This window comes from Mastomys coucha, unplaced genomic scaffold (assembly GCF_008632895.1).
Source record: "Mastomys coucha isolate ucsf_1 unplaced genomic scaffold, UCSF_Mcou_1 pScaffold5, whole genome shotgun sequence".
Taxonomy (NCBI): Eukaryota; Metazoa; Chordata; class Mammalia; order Rodentia; family Muridae; genus Mastomys; species Mastomys coucha.
In genome coordinates this window covers 102,596,309-102,618,619 of record NW_022196911.1, presented here as the reverse complement: position 1 = coordinate 102,618,619, position 22,311 = coordinate 102,596,309, and the positions used below count along the sequence as shown (strand labels likewise).

Sequence of the window (22,311 nt, the reverse complement as noted above, 5' to 3'; positions counted from 1 at the left end):
AGCCCTGGCTGTCCTGGAACTTACTCTATAGACCTGGCTGTCCTCAAATTCAGAGACTAGCCTGCTGCTTCTTCCTGAGTGCTAGGATTAAATGTGTGCACCACTGCCTGGCAGCTTTCTCATTTTTATAGTGATATGAAAAGGAAGAGGTAAGTTCCAAAAAAAATTTAGTAAATCAAAATTTATAAAACATGGGATTTAATTGAATGGGAATAGTAAGAGAAAGTAATACTGAGGACAGGAGTGTCTCAGGTTATGTGCCTGGGTAGTACCGAGGCAGCAGTCCCCATGCCTGGGTTAGAGTGAGGAGCAGGTGCCAGCTCAGGAGGCCTGAGCAGCTGCAGATGGTAACATGGTCAGTGCTGGGTGGAGACCTGGTAGGAGGATTTCAGAGGTCTCTGAGGCTTGCTCAGGAAGGGTTACTGTGGCAGTGTAGTCTTGACAGCCGGAAAGGGTGGAGAGAGCATAGGTGGGAAGGCAGACAGGGACTTGAAGTGGTGCTTTCTGGTAGGCCAGCACATTGCATATGTAGCTAGAGGATTCACACCTCTCAAGACAGTAATTTTCTAGGGGATAAGCCTAGAAATCAGCATTTCAAAAATCTTATGGGTTACTGTTGGATGCTGTAGGTGGCTGTGCAATGCTTTGGAGAGCTGTTTGGCAATTTCTTGTCAAATGTAGATAATACAACTAGCCAGTCCACTCTTCAGTAGTTTCCTAGGGAAAAGAAAAAGTAGTTCAAAAGAGACCCATACTCAAATGTTAGTAGTTTTATTTCACAATAATCCAATGTCCCTCAACAGATTAACAGGTAAACAGTGGCACATCCTTAAGGCAGAATGCTACTCTTTAATCTTAGTGATACCACAGTGATGAGTTTCTTTTTTCTTTTTTTAAAAGATTTATTTCTTTATTTATTTTATGCGTATAGGTACACTGTGGCTAGACTGATGGTTGTGAGCCATCATGTGGTTGCTGTGAATGAAGGTTGCTGGCTCCGGTCAGCCCCACACACTCTGACCTAAAGATTTATTTATTATTGGATCTAAGTACACTATAGCTGTCTTCAGATGCACCAGAAGAGGGCATCAGATCTCATTATGGATGGTTGTGAGCCACCATGTGGTTGCTGGGATTTGAACTCAGGACTTTCAGAAGAGCAGTCAAAAACTGCTGAGCCATCTCTCCAGCCCGATGAATTTCAAAAACAGTGTACAATGAAAAAGAATCCCTACAAAAAGGAATCTACACACAAGAAAAGGAATCTTACCAGTAGTTGGTTGCAGGTAGGGAAGATTTGGGAATATTGATTCCAGAGGGGTGTAAAAAAGTGTTTGGGGTAACAGAAAAGTTCTATGACTGTGAAGGTAGTGACATGGGTTAGTATTTTGGCACATTCTCAGCATGTAAAGAAAGTAGGAAAACATTATGGGTTTTTGTTTCTGTAATTAATTAAATTATATAATCTGTAATTAAAGCATGTTTATTTTGTTATTAGTAGTGGGTTTTGTTCTTGTTTGTTTGTTTGCTTGAGATATTCTCAACCCAGGCTGCCTTAAAATTTACTTACTGTGCAGCTGGGGATGACCTTTGAACTCCTGATTTCCCCACTGTACCACTTCCCAAATTTGAGTATTGTAGGTATGCTCTACCATAATTGACTTTAAACCATTTTTTTTTTGTATGAGAGCAGAAAACTTTGAATGTACAATGGAAATAATGTTATTCATAACATACAGGCTCCAATTAGAGCCACAGTGTTTCAAGCAGTGTTAACCAATGCTGTGTGGCATGATGGCATTCAAGGTGCCAAGTATATATGTGTGCATTCAGGACCAAAGCTACAGTGAGGTTGTGCGTGGGTGAGAGCTGCCAAGGACACCTGGGTGTTCAGGAAACTTTCACTGTTGTCAAGTTCTTCCTGATTCCCACATTCAATTACGCAGCCCCCTGTGGATTTAAGAAGTTGGGTTTTGTTAATAATGCAGTGTATTCAGTCCTGGCATTGGAGATGTCATTTGTGTGTGTGTCTCTCTTTGTGTATGTGCTTCTTGGGTTTTTTTGTTTGCTTGCTTGCTTGCTTTGTTCTATTCTGTTTGTTTGTTTTTCCTTGTTTCTTCCCTCTCTTTCTTACCTTCTTTCTTTTACATCCCCACTACAGTTCCACTTCCCCTTCCTCCCAGCACCCCCTCCTCCAAACATTCACTCCTCCTCGTTTTTTCTCTTCAGGAAAGGGCAGGCCTCCTATGGCACATCAAGTTGTAATATGATGAAGCACTTCTCCTATTAAGGCTAGGCAACCTAGTAGGAGGAAAGGATCCCCACAGTGGGCCACAGAGTCAGAGACAGCCAGCCCCTGCTCCCACTGTTACAAGTCCCTCAAGAAGACCAAGCTATACAACTGTAACGTGTGCAGAGGTCATGCCCCGTGAGCCCCGTGAGCCCCGTGAGCCCCGTGAGCCCCGTGAGCACAGCTTAGTTGATTCTGTGGGGTTTCTTATGGTGCCCTTTACCCCTCTGGCTCCTATAATCCTTCCTCCCCAATTTGTTTTCTAAAAAAAGGGGTTGGGGCTGAAGTTGGATGGGTGGGAAAGTGGGAAGGATCTGTGAGGAGATGAGGGAGGAGAAAACAGTGATAAGAATATATTATATGAAAAAACCTGTTTTCAAAAGAAACAAAAAACAAATGCAGTGTACTCAAGAAGCCAGTCTCGGGTGAAAGATGGAGGGAGTACTTGGTAGGGTGGAGGCTGAGGTGTTGGTAGCTAGTAGAAATGTCCAGTGGATTCTGAGAAAATAGCTCCAAGTGGGGACCTAGGCTGGCCCTCATCTTGTAGTTAGGGCTGGTTATAGATGCCCCTCTAGATGGAGCGAGGCAGTACTCGAGTTTGTGGAGATGGGAGCACTTTTTTTACACGTTTGCCCTGATAAACTCAGACAAGGAAGTGTGGTCATCTGCTTTTCCAGTTTTGTCTCTGGTTAGCAAGGATTAGATTAACACAGTATGGTAGCAGTGTCACCTGACCTGGGCCGGGATGGAGTTTAATCCAGCCTCGGTTCCTTCCAGGGCAACAGTAAGCAGGTTGCTTTCTTCCCAGGGTAACCTTGGGAGACCCAGTATTGTTTTCAATGGTATTTTCCCAGAGCGTTCTCTCACCTTTTCCTTGAGTTACACCATTTTACCCTCTTTTTATAAAATATTATTATCTCTGTAAGTAAAACAGCTCAGTGAGGCTGACATTTACCCTTATCTGTCTCCATATGGATAGACTGGCCTATTTTGCAGGAGTATTTGCTTACAGCCTTGTAATTGCCCAGGGTTTCTTTTCACTGGCTGAAACTGGTAAGCAAGAATCTTGCCTGATGTAGTTCTCATTAATAAATCAAAAACCACTTTCCCTGCTGATCTTTTATCATATCACTTTTTCAAGTCATGTTTACTTTTGTTTTTGTTGAGGGTCACAAAAATTTCATCTTTAACCTTATTATATAGAAACTTCCAAGCATATATACAAAAAAACAGTGAAAAGACTGTGTGTCCCTGATGCTGTTTCTAACAAGTTACCAGCAGTCCGCTACCTTTTAATTAATCTGCCGCATACACAACTCTTTTCTGTATTATTTTCAAGCAAATCATGGATTCTCCTCAAACCAGACAGGGTCTCACTAGTCCAGGCTGGCCTTGAACTTTGAATTCTCCTGCCTCGTGCTTCCAAGTGCTAGAATTACGCGCATATATTACCATACCTGGCTATCAATTATTCTTTAAGAAGAAAAGTGCCTGGCAGTGGTGGTGCACGCCTTTAATCCCAGCACCTGGGAGGCAGAGGCAGGCGGATTTCTGAGTTCGAGGCCAGCCTGGTCTACAGAGTGAGTTCCAGGACAGCCAGGGCTACACAGAGAAACCCTCTTTCGAAAAAAGAAGGAGAAGGAGAGGGGGTGGAGGAAGAAGAAGAAGAAGAAGAAAGTATCTGTAGAACAGGCCATTATTATACCTCAGAAGCTGAATAGCACTTTGCCTGCCTCTGTCAGAGGTATCTTTTTTTTGGTTTTTTTTTTTGTTTTTTGTTTTTTGTTTTTCGAGACAGGGTTTCTCTGTGTAGCCCTGACTGTCCTGGAAGTCACTCTGTAGACCAGGCTGGCCTCGAACTCAGAAATCTGCCTGCCTCTGCCTCCCAAGTGCTGGGATTAAAGGCGTGCACCACCACCACCCGGCTCAGAGGTGTCTTAATAAATGAGTTTTTAACCTGGTTCACACCTTAGCAGAAACGTGTCCAGGTACCCTGTTATACTGAGTATATAACAATATGGCCACACCCCTAAAGTCTATCTTTTCCTTAGAAAGCAAAAGTGTTCTTAAACACTGATGTTGTTGGCAGAGGGAACTTTGTTTTCCGCTGAGATTCTGTGTCTTATGATGACCCGAGGCCTCAACAAAAAAGCAAAGGGCCAGTAGATAAGCCATAAAAAGCTAGGCAAATCTGCCTCTGAAGTCCATGAGACTGAGTAAATGCTGTACAGCAAAGATCAGTTTGTGAGCAGGAATTCAAACACTTTAACATCCATGTCTTATTTTTGTAATTGCTAGATTTTAGCCACATCTCCTCCCTCTGTTTTGCCTGTGGCCATTAAGTAGCTGAAGCAAGCAGAAAAGATGGCTTTTTACAGTGCTGTGCTGCCATTGGAGTCTGACATTCTTGCTTTTGCTGGCTTGTGTGGCTTGCCTGGCTTTGAGGCTGAGTTGGAGATTCTGGGCCCTGATTGCACCTTGCCTGCTTTATTTCAGTTGAGTGAGTGTCGTGTGCCTTTATTTCCTGTCTCTTGCATCAGTCTGTTTGTAAGAGTGTACTGAGAGGTGATTAATGGGAAAGATAAACATGTGCTTACTGACTGAAAGTTCACCCTGTTTCCTGCGAGTCCTTTGGTTTAGTGAATTTGTTTGTTTGCTGCCTGCAAATCACATCTGGTGTGTGTCTGCCTTGTAAGCACAGTCAGCATATGAGAAGGCTTGAAAGACTACTTCACAGGAGAGTCCCAAGTGACAAGATCAGACGGCTGTCTGTCACCATCAGCCTCCTGAGTCTAGAACTCTGCATACAAAATCTTGTTAAAATGTTTCCCTCTCGGGCTGGAGAGATGGCTCAGCGGTTAAGAGCAGTGACTGTCCTTCCGAAGGTCCTGAGTTCAAATCCCAGCAACCACATTATGGCTCACAACCACCCATAACAAGATCTGATGCCCTCTTCTGGAGTGTCTAAAGACAGCTACAGAGTACTTACATATAATACATAAATATTTAAAAAACAAAAAAAAACCAAAAAACCAAAAAACTGTTTTCCTCTCTTCTGCCCTGGAGTGTACGGCTGGGTTGTAGCTGTGGGCATCTGTTGGCAATGCTGCCTTACTATGCAGTCTCTTCCTTGAGGTCTTTGGTTGTGGCAGCCTGCTACTGCTACTCAGGTCCTCTCACCACACTGTCCATCCCAGCCACCCAGCAGCCTCGTGTTTGGCAATGCCCAGGAGACCCTTGGAAGAAGAATTCGGCTAGATTTTATTGCTGTAAACATGGAATTACTGCTATAAACAGAGAGAAGGGGAAAAAAGTTTCTTTCTAATTGAAAAAGTAAAATCCAGCAGGGCAGTGGTGGGCGCACGCCTTTAATCCCAGCACTTGGGAGGCAGAGGCAGGTGGATTTCTGCATTCGAGGCCAGCCTGGTCTACAGAGTGAGTTCCAGGACAGTCAGGGCTACACAGAGAAACCCTGTCTCAAAAAAGAAGAAGAAGAGGAAGAGGAAGAAGAAGAAGAAGAAGAGGAAGAGGAAGAGAAAGAAGAAGAGGAGGAGGAGGAGGAGGAGAAAAGAAAAAGAAAAATCCAATCTTCTAGAGAATTTGAGAAAAATAGAAAAAGTGAAATTTGGTCATACTTTGAAAAAGAAGATCATTAGTACTTTTGATCTTTCCATCTAGTGTTTTTCTGTTGTGCAGGTTTTCTGTATAGTTACATTATAAAAAATGAATCCACCCCGCAAACTCTTTCCCGCCAGAGCACTTTCTAGTGCCAGTACTGTTCGGCCACAACACTGTGTTCCAGCGGGTTCTTGCTATTTTCTCCCAGCTAGCAGCACCATCTCGCTCACATGCAATGCTTTATACACCCCCACAATCTAATGCATAGTACCCGTTAAAGCATGACTCTTAAGGCTTAATTAACTAATCAGGTTTATATAATAATAAGATCCCAATTACAAGATGCCAATATGATTATTTCAGTGCCAAATGATAAAGACAATGTTTTGACCCAATTAATCTATTTTGTAAAAACCTTAGCTTGGTTGTTATAACTACATGGGGTCTGAATTGTCATTTTCCTCTGTCTCCATGATGAAGATCCTTCCCTTCCCGCTCTCCCCTTCCTGCTCTCCCCTCTTTCCTCCTACACTTCTAGCTCCACCTCTCTATTCCTGTCCAATCACAGGCCTGTCACTGCCTAATGTGATTGGACAGAGAAAATGCTGCAACAATGTAAATGTGCCTTTTACCTGACTACATGACTGCAGAAGCAGAAAAACTTGTACATGCTTAAATTTTAGGTGTATACTAGCCGTGGTGGCACACACCTTTAATCCCAGCACTTGGGAGGCAGAGGCAGGAGGATTTCTGAGTTCGAGGCCAGCCTGGTCTACAGTGTGAGTTCCAGGACAGCCAGGGCTTTACAGAGAAACCCTGTCTCGAAAAACAAACAAAAAGAAAAAACAAAGCAAAACAAAAAACAAAAACCTTAGGCTTATTAGCACTGGGCCTGGTGGTGTACAACTTGAATCCCAGCACTCAGAAGGTAGAGGCAGCCCTTTCTGTGAGTTCCAGGCCATCCAAAGCTAGTTAGACCTTGTCTCAAAACAAAATTAAAAAACCCAACAAAATCAAACATTTTATTAGACTTTTTAAGAGGCCCTATTTTTCTGCCAAGCAGATAATTTAACCATATCAAAGAATACTTACTTCATTTATAATGCTATTGTGAACATCTTTGTACAAATAACTTTTCTTGTATTTTATACTATATTAAGCTAGATTTTACAGAAATACAATTAGTGGATCAAAGAAAATCAATACTTTAAGCCAGTAGGATTGCCATAAGCTGCTGCAAGAGCATTTTCTATCCAGTTAGCATCAGTTACGAAGTGTTGCGTTTCTTAGTGGGAATATCTACTCCTACTCTGGGTATCCCAGCAACAAATTAGTGATTCAGATTTTGGAAATTCTTGTGGTGGGGACTGGAGAGATGGCTCGTGGCTTAAGAACACTGGCTGCTCTTCTAGAGGACCTGGCTTTAATACCCAACATGCATATGGCGATTCACAACCATCTGTAACTCCACTGCCAGGCTTCCAATGCCCTCTTCTGGTCTCTGCAGACATTTTTTATGCACATGGCACAGAGACATACATGTGGGCACTCATGTATAAAATAAAAGTAAATATTTAAAATTTTTATTAGGTTTATTTATTTTATGTGTGAATGCTTTACCTGTGTGTGTGTATGCACCATGCATGCTTGGTGTCCTCAGAGGTTAGAAGAGGGCATCAGATCACCTGGAATTGGAGTTATGGATGGCTGTGAGCTGCCATATGGGTACTGGGAATCCAACCTGGGTCCTCTGCAGAAGCAACAAATGCTTTGAACCACCCAACTGTTTCTCCAGCCCACTATGTACGGTAGACTTAGTACTTTAGTCGTACTGTGTACACTTAGTAAGAATTGTAAGCACATAGCTTTGTGCCTCTGTGTGCTTCCTGCAATGCCCTCTCATGACTTAAGTAGTGCAGGCTAGTCTTAGTTGTTGGTACGACTTGTTTGTTGGTCCTGGGAAACCTCCAGGGCCCTGATGTCTCAGAGCCCTCCTGATGATGCGTCTTGTTCTTTTGCACAGATCCAGTCCTGCAGGTCCCAACACACGTGGAAGAGTAAGTTCCCATTTCTCCTTAGTATTTCCTTCTGACTTTCCATCTTACTTAGTTGCTGGGCACAAATAATATGCACAAGTTCAAAGTGTAACAAGAAGTTTTGAGACATAAAACTTTCCATGTGGTGTGATAGAAGTCTGCTTCTTGGGTGAAGAAGAGGACAGTTGTATTAAAAGGCTTGATTGAAATGGGACTTTGTGGGCTGGAGACATGGCTCAGCGGTTAAGAGCACTGACTGCTCTTCCAAAGATCCTGAATTCAATTCCCAGCAACCACATGATAGCCTACAACCATCTGTACAGCCACAGTATGTACTCATATCTATAAAATAAATAAATAAATAAATTTTTAAAAAAGAAAAGAAATGGGACTACTTCTTTTGTTTTCTTTTTCTTTTTTTCTTGAGACAATGTCTCACTATATACCCCTGGCTGTCCTTGAGCTCACTGTGTAGACCAGGCTGGTCTCAACCTCACAGAGATATACCTGCCTCTGTATGTGCCAGTATGTCCAGCGACTTGAGATAGAACTTAAATTGAGTTTTGAACTGAACTTCTAAAGTCTGGTTCTCTCTTTTTAAAACTTATTTACTTATTCATTTTTTAAAAAAGATTTATTTATTATATGTACGTACACTGTAGCTTTCTTCAGACACTCCAGAAGAGGGCATCAGATCTTATTATGGATGGTTGTGAGCCACCATGTGGTTGCTGGGATTTGAACTTAGGACCTTCGGAAGAGCACTCAGTGCTCTTAACCATTGAGCCATCTGTCCAGCCCCACATACTCATTTTTTAAAAATAAATTTATTTAGTTGTTTGTTTGTTTGTTTGCTTGTTTTATGTGTATGGTTGTTTTGCCTCTGTGCATATTTATGTATCACATGTTATGCTTGGTACCCATGGAGGCCAGAGAGGGCATCGGATCTCCTGAGATTGGAGTTAACAGACAGTTGTGAGTCAACCATGTGGGTATTGGGAATCAGACATGGATTGTCTGGAAGAGTAGACAGTTCTTAACCTCTGAACCCATCTCATCATCCCCTGGATCTCTTTGTTCACTGTGTCACATCACAGAGAGTAAAGGTGAAGGTAACCTGTTCTTAGGGTGTGTGCATTTTCAAGAGAGTATTGTCACCTGTAAAAGCCTGAAGTGGCTGGACAGTGGTGGCACACACCTTTATTTATTTATTTATTTATTTATTTATTTATTTATTTAATATGAGTACACTGTAGCTGTCTTCAGACACACCAGAAGAGGGCATCGGATCAGATTACAGATGGTTGTGAGCCACCATGTGGTTGCTGGGATTTGAACTCAGGACCTCTGGAAGAGTAGTCGGTGCTCTTAACCACTGAGCCATCTCTTCAGCTCCGATGGCTCACACCTTTAATCTTAGCACTTGGAGGCAGAGGCAGGTGGATTTCTGAGTTCGAGACCAGCCTGGTCTTCAGAGTGAGTTCTAGGACAGCCAGAGCTACACAGAGAAACCCTGTAAAAGCCTGAAATGATGGAGCAACCCGAGTGGAGAAGAGATTAGGAAGAGGATTCCTCGTTGGCACTAATTAGAGTTCCATCTTTAGCACATTCACCGGACACAAGGTCAACCTTGTTTTCTTGTGAGATCCTACAGACAGAGACCTTGATCTATATCCCTGACACATTCTCTGATGTCAGACTTCAGAGTCTGCTTTTATTGCTGTCATTTAAGAAATAAATGTTTGAAAATAACAGGTCGATACTGGTAACACTAATTACATTCAGTGGATTGTTTTTTAAAAATTAAAAAGAGGGGAGCTGAGATAGCCCAGCAGCTAAGAGCACTTACTGCTTGCTCCTGCAGAGGGTTTGGATTCAGCATGCACGTCTGTATCCCCGTCCCAGGATATCCAGCAGCCAGAAGTGCGGTGCATGTAGATAGTGGGAGAAGGGTAGGAGGAGTTGGCAGGGCTGTGGCAACTAGATATGATCAAAGCATATCATACATACATTTATGAAATTCTCTAAGAATAAATAAAACTTTGGATTTGGTCTGAGATGCATTCTACTGTTGCTGTAAAATATTAATTATCAATGATCAGGCACAGTGGACATGGAAGTTGAAAATAGATTTGCTAAGCCCTTTTCATTTATTTCATCATCATTCATAGTATATGACTTTTCTTTCTCGTTATTTTTCTCTGCTTAAGTAGAATATGAACCTCGTGGGTTATTTGTGTGTGTGTCTGTCTGTCTGACATGAAAAAAGCAGTTGGTAATATTGTCTTCCACATTCTCACTCATTCATCCCCCATGCTATGGCTCTGCATGATTTTGATCATTTTGGTCTTTTGTTCTCTGTTCTATAGTTTATCATTGACATTTTTAATTTAATTTCTAGGCCTGCCTTCCTCCCAGATCCCAATGATGGCAGTCTGTACACACTTGGAGGCAAGCACAATGAAGGCCTGACGGTGAGACTATTTTGCTTCTTGGCATACTCTGAGTTTCTTAGCTGTGTCCTTACTTGCTTCTCTGTGTGAGACCACCTAGGAGCTTTACACACTGCTGGGGATTCTGACACAGCTAAACTGGTATAGCATCACTGCCTTTTATGTGTATGAGTGCACTGTAGCTGGACAGATGGCCGTGAGCCATCATGTGGCTGCTGAGAATTGAACTCAGGACCTCTGCTCACTCCAGCCCTGCTTGCTCTGGTGTAATACACTGTAGCTGTCTTCAGACGCACCAGAAGAGGGTGTGAGATCTCATCATGGATGGTTGTGAGCCACCATATTGTTGCTGGGATCCAAACTCAGGACCTTCTGAAGAGCAGTCAGTGTTCTTACCCGCTGAGCCATCTTGCCAGCCCCCGCTTTTTTATTTATTTTTTTTAATTGTGTGTGTGTATGTGTGTGTGTAGTATGTGTTTGCATATTCATGTTTGTAAATACATGTGTGTGAGTGTCACAGTACACATACAGAGTCAGAAGACAGTCTTAGGTATTAGCTCTTGTCTTCTACCTTAGTTGAGACAGGCAGTTATTGTTTTTCTACTTTGTATGCCACAATAGCTGATCTACAGACTTCCAGTGATTCTCCTCCCTCTGCCTGCCATCTCTCTGCGGGACTATTGGGATTATGGACACTCAACTATGTGTCTGACAGTTTAGGTCTACTTTGGTTGTTTGAACTCAGGGCCTCATGCTTGCATGGTGAGCACTTCACCTGCTGAGGAGCTATCTCTCCAGCCCTTAAATGAGCTTTTGACTGTATAGCCCTAGTTCAGAATCCCAGGCCCATACCAGCATATGCTGCTGTCCCAGACAATACACTGGAGGTACTGAGGGCTCATGATAGTGACATGCTTACTCTAGCTAGAGACCTTCAACTTAAGAGCAAGAAATATAGTTTGAAATGCTATTTACTGGGTTAACTGTTTACTGATTCTAGTTAAAGACACTTCCTGTTAATCCCGGTTGGATCCCCAGGGCCCATGTGGAGAAGAAGAGAACTGACTCCTCTAAGTTGTTCTCTGGCCTCCACACATGTGCTGTGGCATGCATTCAGTCCCCCTCACAGCACACATGGGTAAATGTCATTAAAAAAGCTTAAAAAAAATAATGTCTCCACCCCGCCCATGTCAAAGAAATGTACTTCTTTTTAGGGAAAGCATGTGATAGTCTACCTCCATCTCCACTTGGGATTCTAGACCAGTAATTGTCAATTTTTGCTACACATTATAATAATGTGAGGTATGCTAAAAAAAAAAAAAATGGCGGAGCCTATTGGGCTCAAGAGATGGCTCAGAGCACTGGCTGCTCTTGCTCTTTCAGGGACCTACGTTCGATTCCCAGCACCAAAACAGCAGCTCGGCCATTTGCAGCCCCAGTTTCAGGGCATCCAGTGCCGCCTTCTGCCTACCGCAGACTCTGCATGCATGGTTTTTTTTTTTTTTTTTTTTTTTAAAAAAAGTACAAGAGCACAAATCTACTTTTATTTATTTACTCTCCATTAGTTTAAATCCGGGATGGGTACAGCATCACACGGACTCTGTGTCCAGTGGCCTTTGCAGGAAGGTTGCCTCGGAATTTGGCGCGAACCATCCCACTGTTTCCATGGGCCCCAGTTACTTGTCCCCAGATCACTCTGGTCTTGTTTGGTTTGCCTCCAGGAGTCACTGTATTGTTTTCTGCTTTATACACATATGCACATCTCTTGCCTAAGTAGAACTCAGTTTCATCTCGGGCATAAACGCCTTCGATTTTAAGAAGAGCCGTGTGCTCTCTTTGGTTCTGGAGACCTCGCTTGTAGCCAGCAAAAGTGGCCTTGCACCACAGCCTTCCAGACATACTTGCTTTTAGAAGTCCTGTTCCCAGCAGGCCTCCACCGGCGCCAAGATGGCGGAAAGAGCTGCATGCATGTTATATGAAACATAATTTAGGCAAATACTTGTGCATATAAAAATAAATAAAATATCTTTTAAAAAGTTTTAAAAGACATGTTGAACCTAGCCAGATTTGGTGGTGCATGTCTTTAATACCAGCACTTAGGAGGCAAAGGCAGATCTCTGTGAGTTTGAGGCTAGCCAGGTCTACCTGGAAAGGTCCAGGTCACTCAGACTACATAGTAAGACTAGAACTATAGAGTGAAACCCTGTCTATTCCTACAACAAGACAACTGAACCTAGGTCTCAGTTGCACTATTGATCTAAGTTATTAGCCTTTTTCTTTTAATTTCTCTAGAAAAGAAAATTTCTAAATTAACCCAAGGGAGTGGCCACCTGCCCTGTGACAAAGATACCACTTTGGCAGGGGTACCTTTTTAGTAAATAGTGACCATCTTGGGATGAGAGTATAGCTTGGTAGGAAACCACTTGCTTCATATGTACAGAACTCTGGGTTTCCTCCCCAGCACAAGGGAGTGAAGATAACAAAGGGATCAGTGGAGTATCCATGTAGAAATAAGATATCTTCAGTGTACATCCATCTGAGTAAAAGTCAATTTCAGACAAATCATGTACCTATTAATAAATTATTATTGTGAGATGCAAGATAATAAAGGTTCAGGAATAAGTAATGGAACAGCTTCATGGTCTTAGAACATATAATCATTTAAACATTTTTTACATTTTTATTGCATTTATTTATTTATATATGTATACACACACATTCATGCCACAGTGAGTATGTAAAGATCAGAGAAGATACGCCTTTTCACCAGCCCATAATGATTTCTTAAATAGGATAATTTTACATACACCAACCATAAATTTAAGTAAAGGATCAAGAGCTTTTCTTCCTGAAGAGAGGAGGCTACAAAGTATTTGTAGTCCACACATCCAATATTCGGAAAACAGAGACAAAATCTAAACATCTACATTTAAGAAACGAAAACAAATCCTATGGGGGCTGAATCCAATCCTTAAGAACTACAGAAACTCAGTGTGGGGACTCATGTCTCTAATGCCAGCACCCAAGAGGTGGAGACCTGAGGATCAGAAATTGGAAGATCATCCTCAGCTACATGGGAGTTTGAGAACAAAATGCATTATGTGCGAATTTGTCTCAAATAACCAACCAAAAGAACTCCAGTGTGTCATTAGGAAAAGACAGATGTTTGGGCATGGTGATGTGCACCTTTCACCAAGTAGAGGCAGAAGCAGGCAGATTTCTGTGAGTTTGAGGCCAACCTGGTGGGTCTGTATAGTGGGGTTGAAGACCAGCCAGGGCTACAGAGTGAGATCCTGTCTCAGAACACCAAACAACAATGACAGATGAGCCAATAGAAAGGTAGAAGAGTGTATTCTAACGCTGAATAAATCTATGAAGAGGTGTCATTAGGGAAACTGAAGTCATAAGGCCAGTGGAGGTGCCAATAACCAGAAGTCTGTCCACTGGGAGATGCAAGCAGTACAGCTGATTCAGCAGCATATGTGATAGAACCTACAGTAGGCATAAAGTTTTTGAAGCCTGCTTTTAATAAGTGTTCAGCCTCCCAATAGAGGTAGTGGAAGAGAAAAGTTTTAGGAAGTGGACCTGTTCCGCAGTAGTTCTTTGAGGGCAAGCTCAGTCTTCTTTGGCAGCAGTTGAGTCCCTTAGTAAACGCCAATTACAACTCAGCAGCTGCCGACCAGTCCTCTAGGCAGGCAGATACCACACACAAACCAGCAGCTATAGTTTAATCTTGAAGAAACTTTAAGGCTCGCCAACAGGCCTGAGGTAAACCTCACAAGGAGTTCTTTGGCAAATTTCTTTCAAATGTGGCTTTATCACAAATGGAGTTCAACAATTCTATGTAAGGCAAACCAATACATGCATGTCATTATTGAAGAATAGTGAGGCAGAGCAAACCAAACCAATGGTCAGTGCTCATCTCCCACTGTCTGTGGGGTTATATTTATGCTCCTTCATCACGGGTCCTTTTATGTGTTTGCTATATTAAAGCATCCTTTGACCTGTGTCTGCTCCAGGAAAACATCTCTTGACATAACTGACTTTCCAAAGAAACTAGAAGTTTCTACTTCAACCTACAACCAAGTAACACCATCCCTGGCATGTGCCCAAGAGAAATACATGAATATATTCTCCCCAAAGGCATTGTCTTAGCAGGTCTCTAGTGCCGTGTAAAGACTAGCACCAAAAATAACTTGGGGAGGACAGGGTTTATTTCATTTCCACAGCTCTCAGGTCACACTCTGGAACTGAAGGGAGTCAAGGGAGGAACTCCAGGTGTAGGAATTAAAGCAGAAATCATGCAGGGATGCAGCTTACTGGTTTGCACCTCCTAGCTTGCTGAGTTTGCTTCTCTGTATGCTCTAATACTACCTACTAAGGTATGGGACTACCCATGGTTAGGGGTTGGGGGCTTCCCTTTCAATCAAGAAAATGCCCCACAGGTCTGCCTACAGGCGGATCTGATGGGGGCATTTTCTCAGTTGGGGTTTCCTTCTAAGATGACTTCAGCCCATGTCAAGTTGACAAAAACAAAAAACAAAAAACACCCAACTAGGACAGACATTTATTCAACCATACTGCTTATCTTATGCAAAATACAGAATGTAGCTAAATATATCAATAAATAGAATGGAGAAATAAATTATGAGATAGTCATTCAGTTGAATGCTTAGCTGCACAATTGTCCACAAGTGCTTACAACATGGATCTATCCCACAAATATAACACTAAGTAAAACATGATAGCTGGGCTATTATGGCACATGCCTTTAATCCCAGCAGAGGCAGTCAGATCTCTGTAAGTTTGAGGTCAGCCTGGTCTACACAGAGAAACCCTGTCTCAAAAAACAAGCAAACAAACAAACAAACAAACAAAACATGACAGACAGAGCAGGCTACATACTCAAGAGTTCGTTTTATAAATCTCAAAACCTGAAAAAACTAGATTCTGTTGGTTTTAGGATTAAGATAATAGTTACCCCAGAGAGTTAATAGCAACAAGCAGGTACAAAGGGGCTTTCCAAGGAGCTTGAAATGCTCTCTCTGTGTCCCATAAGGATGTTAGTGACAGATATGTTTACTTGGTGCAAATTACTGAGCTATGCTCATGAATCCCATTCTGCTTGTATGTTATGCTTTACCCAGAAGTTTGAAAGGCCTTCATGTGGTTCTGAGGTGCAGCCAAGGATGGAAACCCTTGGTCTAGACTCTTAAGTGTGTTGTGGGCTCCCAAATGGGTATTTTAAAATTAGGTTTCGAGTACCTGGGGCTGATGTGGACAAAGGCAAGCCTTGGTGGTGGAGCCACATGCACTTCACCCTTCACATGTCTTTGCATTGGTTTCTCTTCACATTATATGAAACACACTTGTGTTTTGCTTGCTAGAAATAGTGTGGAGTGATTGGTGTAAGTCATCTCATTGAGCCTCTTGTTAGTCCATGGGTGTTGCCCCCACTTTAGAGGTATAGAAAAGACAAGTCAAGGAATGTATGAAGACCAAAGCTTCCAGGATTGGTGTTTGGACTTAAAGAGATGTGATTTCCCAAGGATGCTCTCAGAGCTGTGGTAGTGCTTGTCTTGGAGCATAGGACTCCAGAGTGCTGGACTGACAAAGACTTTCTGATTCCAGAAACATCTGCAAGTGCTAGGCACTGCTACCTTTTGCTAGTGTTTTCCTTTTTCTAAGGTTTAGTTTGAATGTTGGAATGATGGGGAAATAGTTAATTTCTACCTATGGTTCTGTTTAACACTACCAAGAAATCTGTTCTTGCTTGGAGAAAAGATGACAGTGTAGTAGAAGCTAACAGTGGGTACCTGCATAGTTTCAGGGCCCATTCCAAAAATAAAGTTCACCAAAACAGGCAGTGACCAGAAGGGCTTCAGAGGTCAGCTGTGGGCTCAGAAGAAGCAGTTTATGATGAAATGTGTTGAAATGTTAGGAGTTCTTAGAGTTTCTTTTCCTGGCACCTACCATAACTTCCTTTTTATAACTCAAAGGCTCTGTTTTCGATGAGAATTACTGAAGAAAGCCCAAAATTCAGACCCTTGTGCTGCCCATGCAGCCATGGCTTCTCCTTCCCTTGACGCTTGAACTCCTTCTAAGTTGCTTCTTTTCAGCATCAATGCCACGGGAAAGGCATTGTCACTCTTCCTGGCCTGGCTGTCTTTGGGTCAGATTTTAAAGACAGGAGATTTATTTCTCCCTTAAAATATCCAAGACAGGCCCCAGGCATGGTGTTGTATGCCTTAAATCCCAGCACTCAGGGGGCAGTGGCAGATGGATCTCTGTAAGTTTGAGGCCAGCCTGGTCTACAGAGCAAGTTCCAGGAAAGTCAGGATTATTCCACAGAGAAACCGTGTCTCAGTTTTGTTTTGTTTTGTTTTTAAAAGCCAAGAATGTAACTCTTCATATTTGTGTGTGATCTTCTCAGAAAAGGTTTATGGCACCCTCAGGGAATACCTGGACAGGACACCTGAGGGACCTGAACATCCTGTGTCAAATAAATGAGTTGGTGTACAGAGTTCAGAGATGGAGGAACCCAGAGGCTGCTGGAAGTCGATGTGGAAGCCCAGGTTCTCCTTCTTAGGTTCCAACTAGAAACTCCATCAGCAATGTGCTTCTCTGTTTTTAGAAGAACCGTGTAACAGAAACAGCATGTTTGGTAAAAATTCATTTCACAAGACTTAGTTAACTTTTTTCCTGTTTTTTTCTTTTCTTTCTTTTCTTTTTTCTTTTTTTTTCTTTTTTGCTTTGTTTGTTTGTTTGTTTGTTAAAGAAACTTCCGTTTACCATCCCAGAATTGGTTCAGGCATCCCCATGCCGAAGTTCAGATGGAATCCTCTACATGGGTAAGAATTCTTGTTTTTAGTGCCAAAAACTTGGTTCTTTTTGAAAGTAAATCCTGGATTCTGGGAAACTTGTGGTTGAGAAAGCAGGCTGTTGTCACCCTCTTTACAGTCTTTCTGAGAAAAGTCTTTTTTGCCTCAGTCGTGCTTTGGTTGTTCATGCCAGCATCATCGGGCCAATTAAGAAAGAGCTCTCCCTCTCCAAGGAAAAATTGACACTATTAATATAGTTACTCATTTTAACAAGCTTCTAGCTGCTGGCCTGGCCTACTGCTATTATTTCATGGTTGCAACATACCTAGCTGCAAATGGATAGAATATAAAGCAAATACAACAGTCTGAGCCAAGGAAGGGAAGCCAGGACCTGCCTGTTAATTATAGGGCTTTCTTAGTATTTCCTGCTATCAGAATATTTGGTAGCAGCAGCACTTAGCAGCTTGCATATATAAGCTGCCTTCTTACCTGTGTGGGGTCTCCGCTTTCAAAGCATCAGCTCACCTGCTTTTCTTCAGCAGTTCGGATCCACCACAAGCTGCCAAAATGTCAATAAGAATGCATTTGTACCACAAAGAACTGTATTTATCTCGAAATTTTAGTAGCAATAATAGCCCGTGTTTATATAGCAGCTTTCTTTTGAGGAACTGAAAGTGTGTATTGCCTATTCACGCTTTAGGATCTCTTGCACATTGCCAAGGCTCAAATGCAGGCTGGTTTTTAAGGTTTCTCTAGGGATACTTACTTCTTGCATAAGTCTTTCAGAATGAGGAACTCCCAGCCCAGGGAGTTAGAGGAAATGACTAGCAAACCTTCCATCCTTTGGGCTGTGCCCTGGGCCCATATGACTATCTTTTGACTAGTCCCATACCAATCTTCCAGCTTTTGCCAACAATTCATCCTTTGTGGTCAAAGGATATTGTGTTTCCACAATCTTTGTGTCATGTGTTAAGTGATTTCACTGAGTATATTTATGAGCATATAGTTATTCAGTCCATCCATTGGAACTATAGGTAGATCATACAGACTGCAATGGTCCTTGAAGTAACCAGATGTATGTCCTATAGATGGAAGATATTTATGGTTGTAGTTACTTGCATATAATTTACTCTCTATCTTCAGACCTATGAAGACTATTGTTTAGAACAGTTAGGATCCACAAACAAGTTGTGCATGTGTGGAGTATGGTGTGCTATATCTGTTACAGCTAAGTATAGCTTTAACAAATTCTGGTGCCTGTGACCTTCCCTGGCTTCTCTTTAGTCTGCTTCTATGGACTTTGAATATAGGAAATAACTGTTAAAGTGGGAAGGCATAAATGACCAGAGGTGTGGCTTAAAGAACAGAAGTGTACACATACAGTGGCTGTTGGCCTTCAAACCGAGATGCCCACGTCTGTGCCATAGACTCATATGCTGTATGTTTTCCTAAAAGTGGCTGTGCTGTCTGCCTGTTCATATCTAATCAGCTGACCAAGGCAAGTGGCACCACCTGTGACCTGGGAATAGTTTATTGGCTAGAGACAAAGGTTGAGATAACTTTAGCCTCATTAGCATCAGGTTACAGCAACTCTGCTGACCAGTCACAGGTACTAGCTAATTATAGTTATGTGCTGCTTCACATGTGGGCTGATTGGTAGGGATGTTGAAGAATATGAATCATGGGTACCTGGAGGTGAGCCCCTAGGTGTGCTCGTATTGATATAGATCCTCATTCGTGGGAAAAGGACAGGCAAGATTTTTCATATTTAAGATAGTTACTCAAAGCAATAAAATCCAACTTTAAAGTTAAGAGAACATTTTTCATACTATCAGGCTTAGAGAAAGTTTTATGTCAGCTTTAGGTTATTAAATTAGTATAAGAGTCAGTGGCCCAAGGAGTTATTCCCTTGATGTTACTGTCACTTCCAGAGCACTATAGAAGCACCTCCAACATCCTGGGGATTTCAGGCCTGCCTCCCAGCCCAGAGGCTCTTGAATGGCTAGAAGTGCTACCTTGGCAACGCCACTAATTTCCATTTGCGGTGGATCTTAACAGTGTATCCACTAACATTCCAGGTAAAAAGCAAGACATTTGGTATGTTATCGACCTCCTGACTGGCGAGAAGCAGCAGACTTTGTCATCGGCCTTTGCTGATAGTCTCTGCCCTTCAACTTCCCTTCTATACCTTGGACGGACAGGTAAGAAATCAGCCCTCGCTGTACTGCCTTCCTATTTCTAGAGTAAATGGCACAAAGCTCGTCCTCTGGCCTCTATTACTAGATTTGTTCTCCAAAAAATTGACCAGAGTGGCCCTCTCCAGGCAGCTAGAGTTCTCAGACCCTTCAGATCCCAGGGGTGTGTCCAGATGCCTCTGGGACCCAGCTGCCACATTGCCCTTTTTGAAATGTTTTCAAGTGGGTGCACCACCTACAGCTCTCAGGACAGCAGTGCCTGGTTTGACTGTCTGGCAAGTAAGTGTTCTTCCTCCTTTCACAGCTCTGCTCAAAAGTTCTCTCCTCTGTGAAGCTGTTTCTCTGGCTGCAAGCTCCCACCTTGTTTAGGAACATCCCATTTTAATTCCTGTTCTGGGGACACATGTACCAACTGACCAGATTGTTAAAGCAGCCATCCTGCCCTATAAAGATCAAGTATCCTCATTTTCAAACTGTTAGGTCTACTTAAGATTTGTTCCTTTTTCCATCAAGTAAAACCTTAAGAGTGATTCACGGGGGCTGGTGAGATGGCTCAGCGGGTAAGAGCACCGACTGCTTTTCCGAAGGTCCTGAGTTCAAATCCCAGCAACCACATGGTAGCTCACAACCACCTGTAATGAGATCTGACGCTCTCTTCTGGTGCTGTCTAAAGACAACTACAGTGTACTTATTTATAATAATAAATAGATCTTTAAAAAAAAAGAGTGATTGACACAGGGATAAAAACTGTCTGGGTATTGGAGGGAATTTGGACATGCTCTGGCTTTGATTGGAATGTGTGTACTTAGTCCATAAAGCCACTCTTCCATTAGCCATTGCTTTGTAATAAGCTGCCTAACCTAGTTTCTTATAGTAGTGGCCATTTTGTTGTTCCTAACACTTTGACTAAGGAATTTAGGAGGGTTCCACACACAGATTCTGGTTCAGCTCCATGTAAACTTGCCCATTACATATGTGAATAGCCTGTACTTTCTGACATGGCTCCTTCTTGGGCAAAAATGGATATTAGAATGCCTCACACAACTTTCTTCTGCTTCAGTCATTTGATCAATGCAGGTCCAGAGCCAAGGGTGAAGACAAAGACACAGCCCCTTGGTAGAAAAAAGTGGCTTGCACATCTAAGGAAGAAGCGATGGTGGTCCTGTTCAGTGACTCTTACATAGTCTGTCTTCTGGCTACAGTAGTGCAACTTTCCCACATACAAAATTTGTTTACCTCCTCCCAACATCCCTAAAATCCAATCAAAACCCATTGTCTTGGCATCTGTATCAGGCATGATGGTAGATGAGGATCCTCTGATCTGGAGACTGAATTAAAGAGACAAGTTTTTACTGAACATGGCAGTGCACACCTGAAATCCCAACAGGTGGGAGGTAAAGGCAAGAGAGTCAGGAATGCAATGCAGCCTCAGCTGCATGTGACTGCAAAGCCAGCCTGGGCTGCAGGAAACGGGATTCTAATGAACAAATGAGAGGGATGGGGTGGAGGGTTTTTCTTCTTGTGCCTTTCCCTTTTTTAGCTTGGTATACACCAATGGAACAGGATGGCTGTAATAAACATTCTTGTTCAAAAGGGAAGGACAAAGGGTAAAGGATAATATATATGTTTTTTAAAAGACAGGCTGGGAGAGATGGCTTATTGATTAAGAGCACTGGCTGCTCTTCTAGAAGACCTAGACTCAATCCTCAGCACCAACATGGCACCTCACAACTATCTGTAACTCCAGTTCCAGAGACCTGACACCCTCACACCAGTGCATGTGAAATAAAATTAAATGATTTATAAAAAAAGAAAGAAAGAAAAGAAAAGAACTAGTTTTGTAGCTCTCTCGATCTGTTCTTTGTTAAAAGTAGGAAGCCTGGATCCCACCCCCTTTTACTATCTGATTATTGTATTAATATTACTCTGAAAACTTGGTGGGCTTCTCACGTGTTGAATTATAGTCAGTCTTTTAGATAAATGCCATACCACAAGTGTCCACTTGAGAATGTGAGCGTGCCATGAGTTAGCATTCTCATGACTGTAGCTAGTAGAGGGCCTCCAGCGCATCATCCTAAGCCTTCCTGAGTCTCTAAGAAGGGAGCACAGACTCACCTGAGTCTCTAAGAAGGGAGCACAGACTCACCTGAGTCTCTAAGAAGGGAGCACAGACTCGCCTGAGTCTCTAAGAAGGGAGCACAGACTCACCTGAGTCTCTAAGAAGGGGAGCACAGACTTACCTGAGTCTCTAAGAAGGGGAGCACAGACTTACCTGAGTCTGACTTTTACCCTTGATCTGGAACTTTCTCCTCCCACTGCTAACATTGAACTTCCTTTTTAGACTTTTTTTTTTTTTTTTTAAGAAAAAAAGAAAAAGTCTTTTTCAGCTGGAGAGTCCATCCTGAACTCTCTTTCCTCTGTGTCCTGTTTGAAACTGGCAGTTTCTTCCTGAACTCATTGTCTTATAGCATGTCATACACAGCTTGGAAAACTACTTAGCACTCTCTGCTGCTGCCTCGAGTCTTCATTTGCTCGATTGCTAAGTCCAGATGCACATTTTCTATCTCCCAAATGACTGAGCAGTAGCCTTACTGTGTCTACTCTGTAAGCTCATAACTGGACCACCCCTTTCAGCTTCCCACAGTGGCCTCCTCACTTGTCCTTCCATGTTTGTGTCTCCGTGTCTCTTGTCACCTTCCCACCTTCCACTACCTACCTGGTCCCAGAGTCAGTGCCACCCGTTTTAGGATTTTGTCATGGTACCATGCCACTTCTAGGTACCCATTTCTTTTCCTTGTCTTCTTTCTGTTTTTTGTTTTGTTTTGTTTTGCTTTGTTGTGTGCGTGCGTGCGTGCGTGCGTGCGTGCGTGCGTGCGTGCGTGCGTGTGTGCGTGTGTG

General features: G+C 42.6%; 1 protein-coding gene and 1 pseudogene across 2 annotated transcripts in view; one reads left to right on the top strand and one right to left on the bottom strand.

Annotated features, from left to right (window-relative positions):
* The window catches only part of Ern1 (endoplasmic reticulum to nucleus signaling 1), a 95,041-nt gene that overhangs the window by 42,701 nt on the left and 30,029 nt on the right, over positions 1-22,311 (top strand). For both annotated transcript variants that reach the window (XM_031350822.1, XM_031350823.1), the window contains exons 3-6: positions 7,932-7,965; positions 10,346-10,418; positions 17,176-17,248; positions 19,297-19,419. In XM_031350822.1, the coding sequence (XP_031206682.1) occupies positions 7,932-7,965; positions 10,346-10,418; positions 17,176-17,248; positions 19,297-19,419 (303 nt within the window). The remainder of the gene's footprint in view (positions 1-7,931; positions 7,966-10,345; positions 10,419-17,175; positions 17,249-19,296; positions 19,420-22,311) is intronic.
* Positions 11,929-12,354, bottom strand: LOC116076831 (annotated as a pseudogene).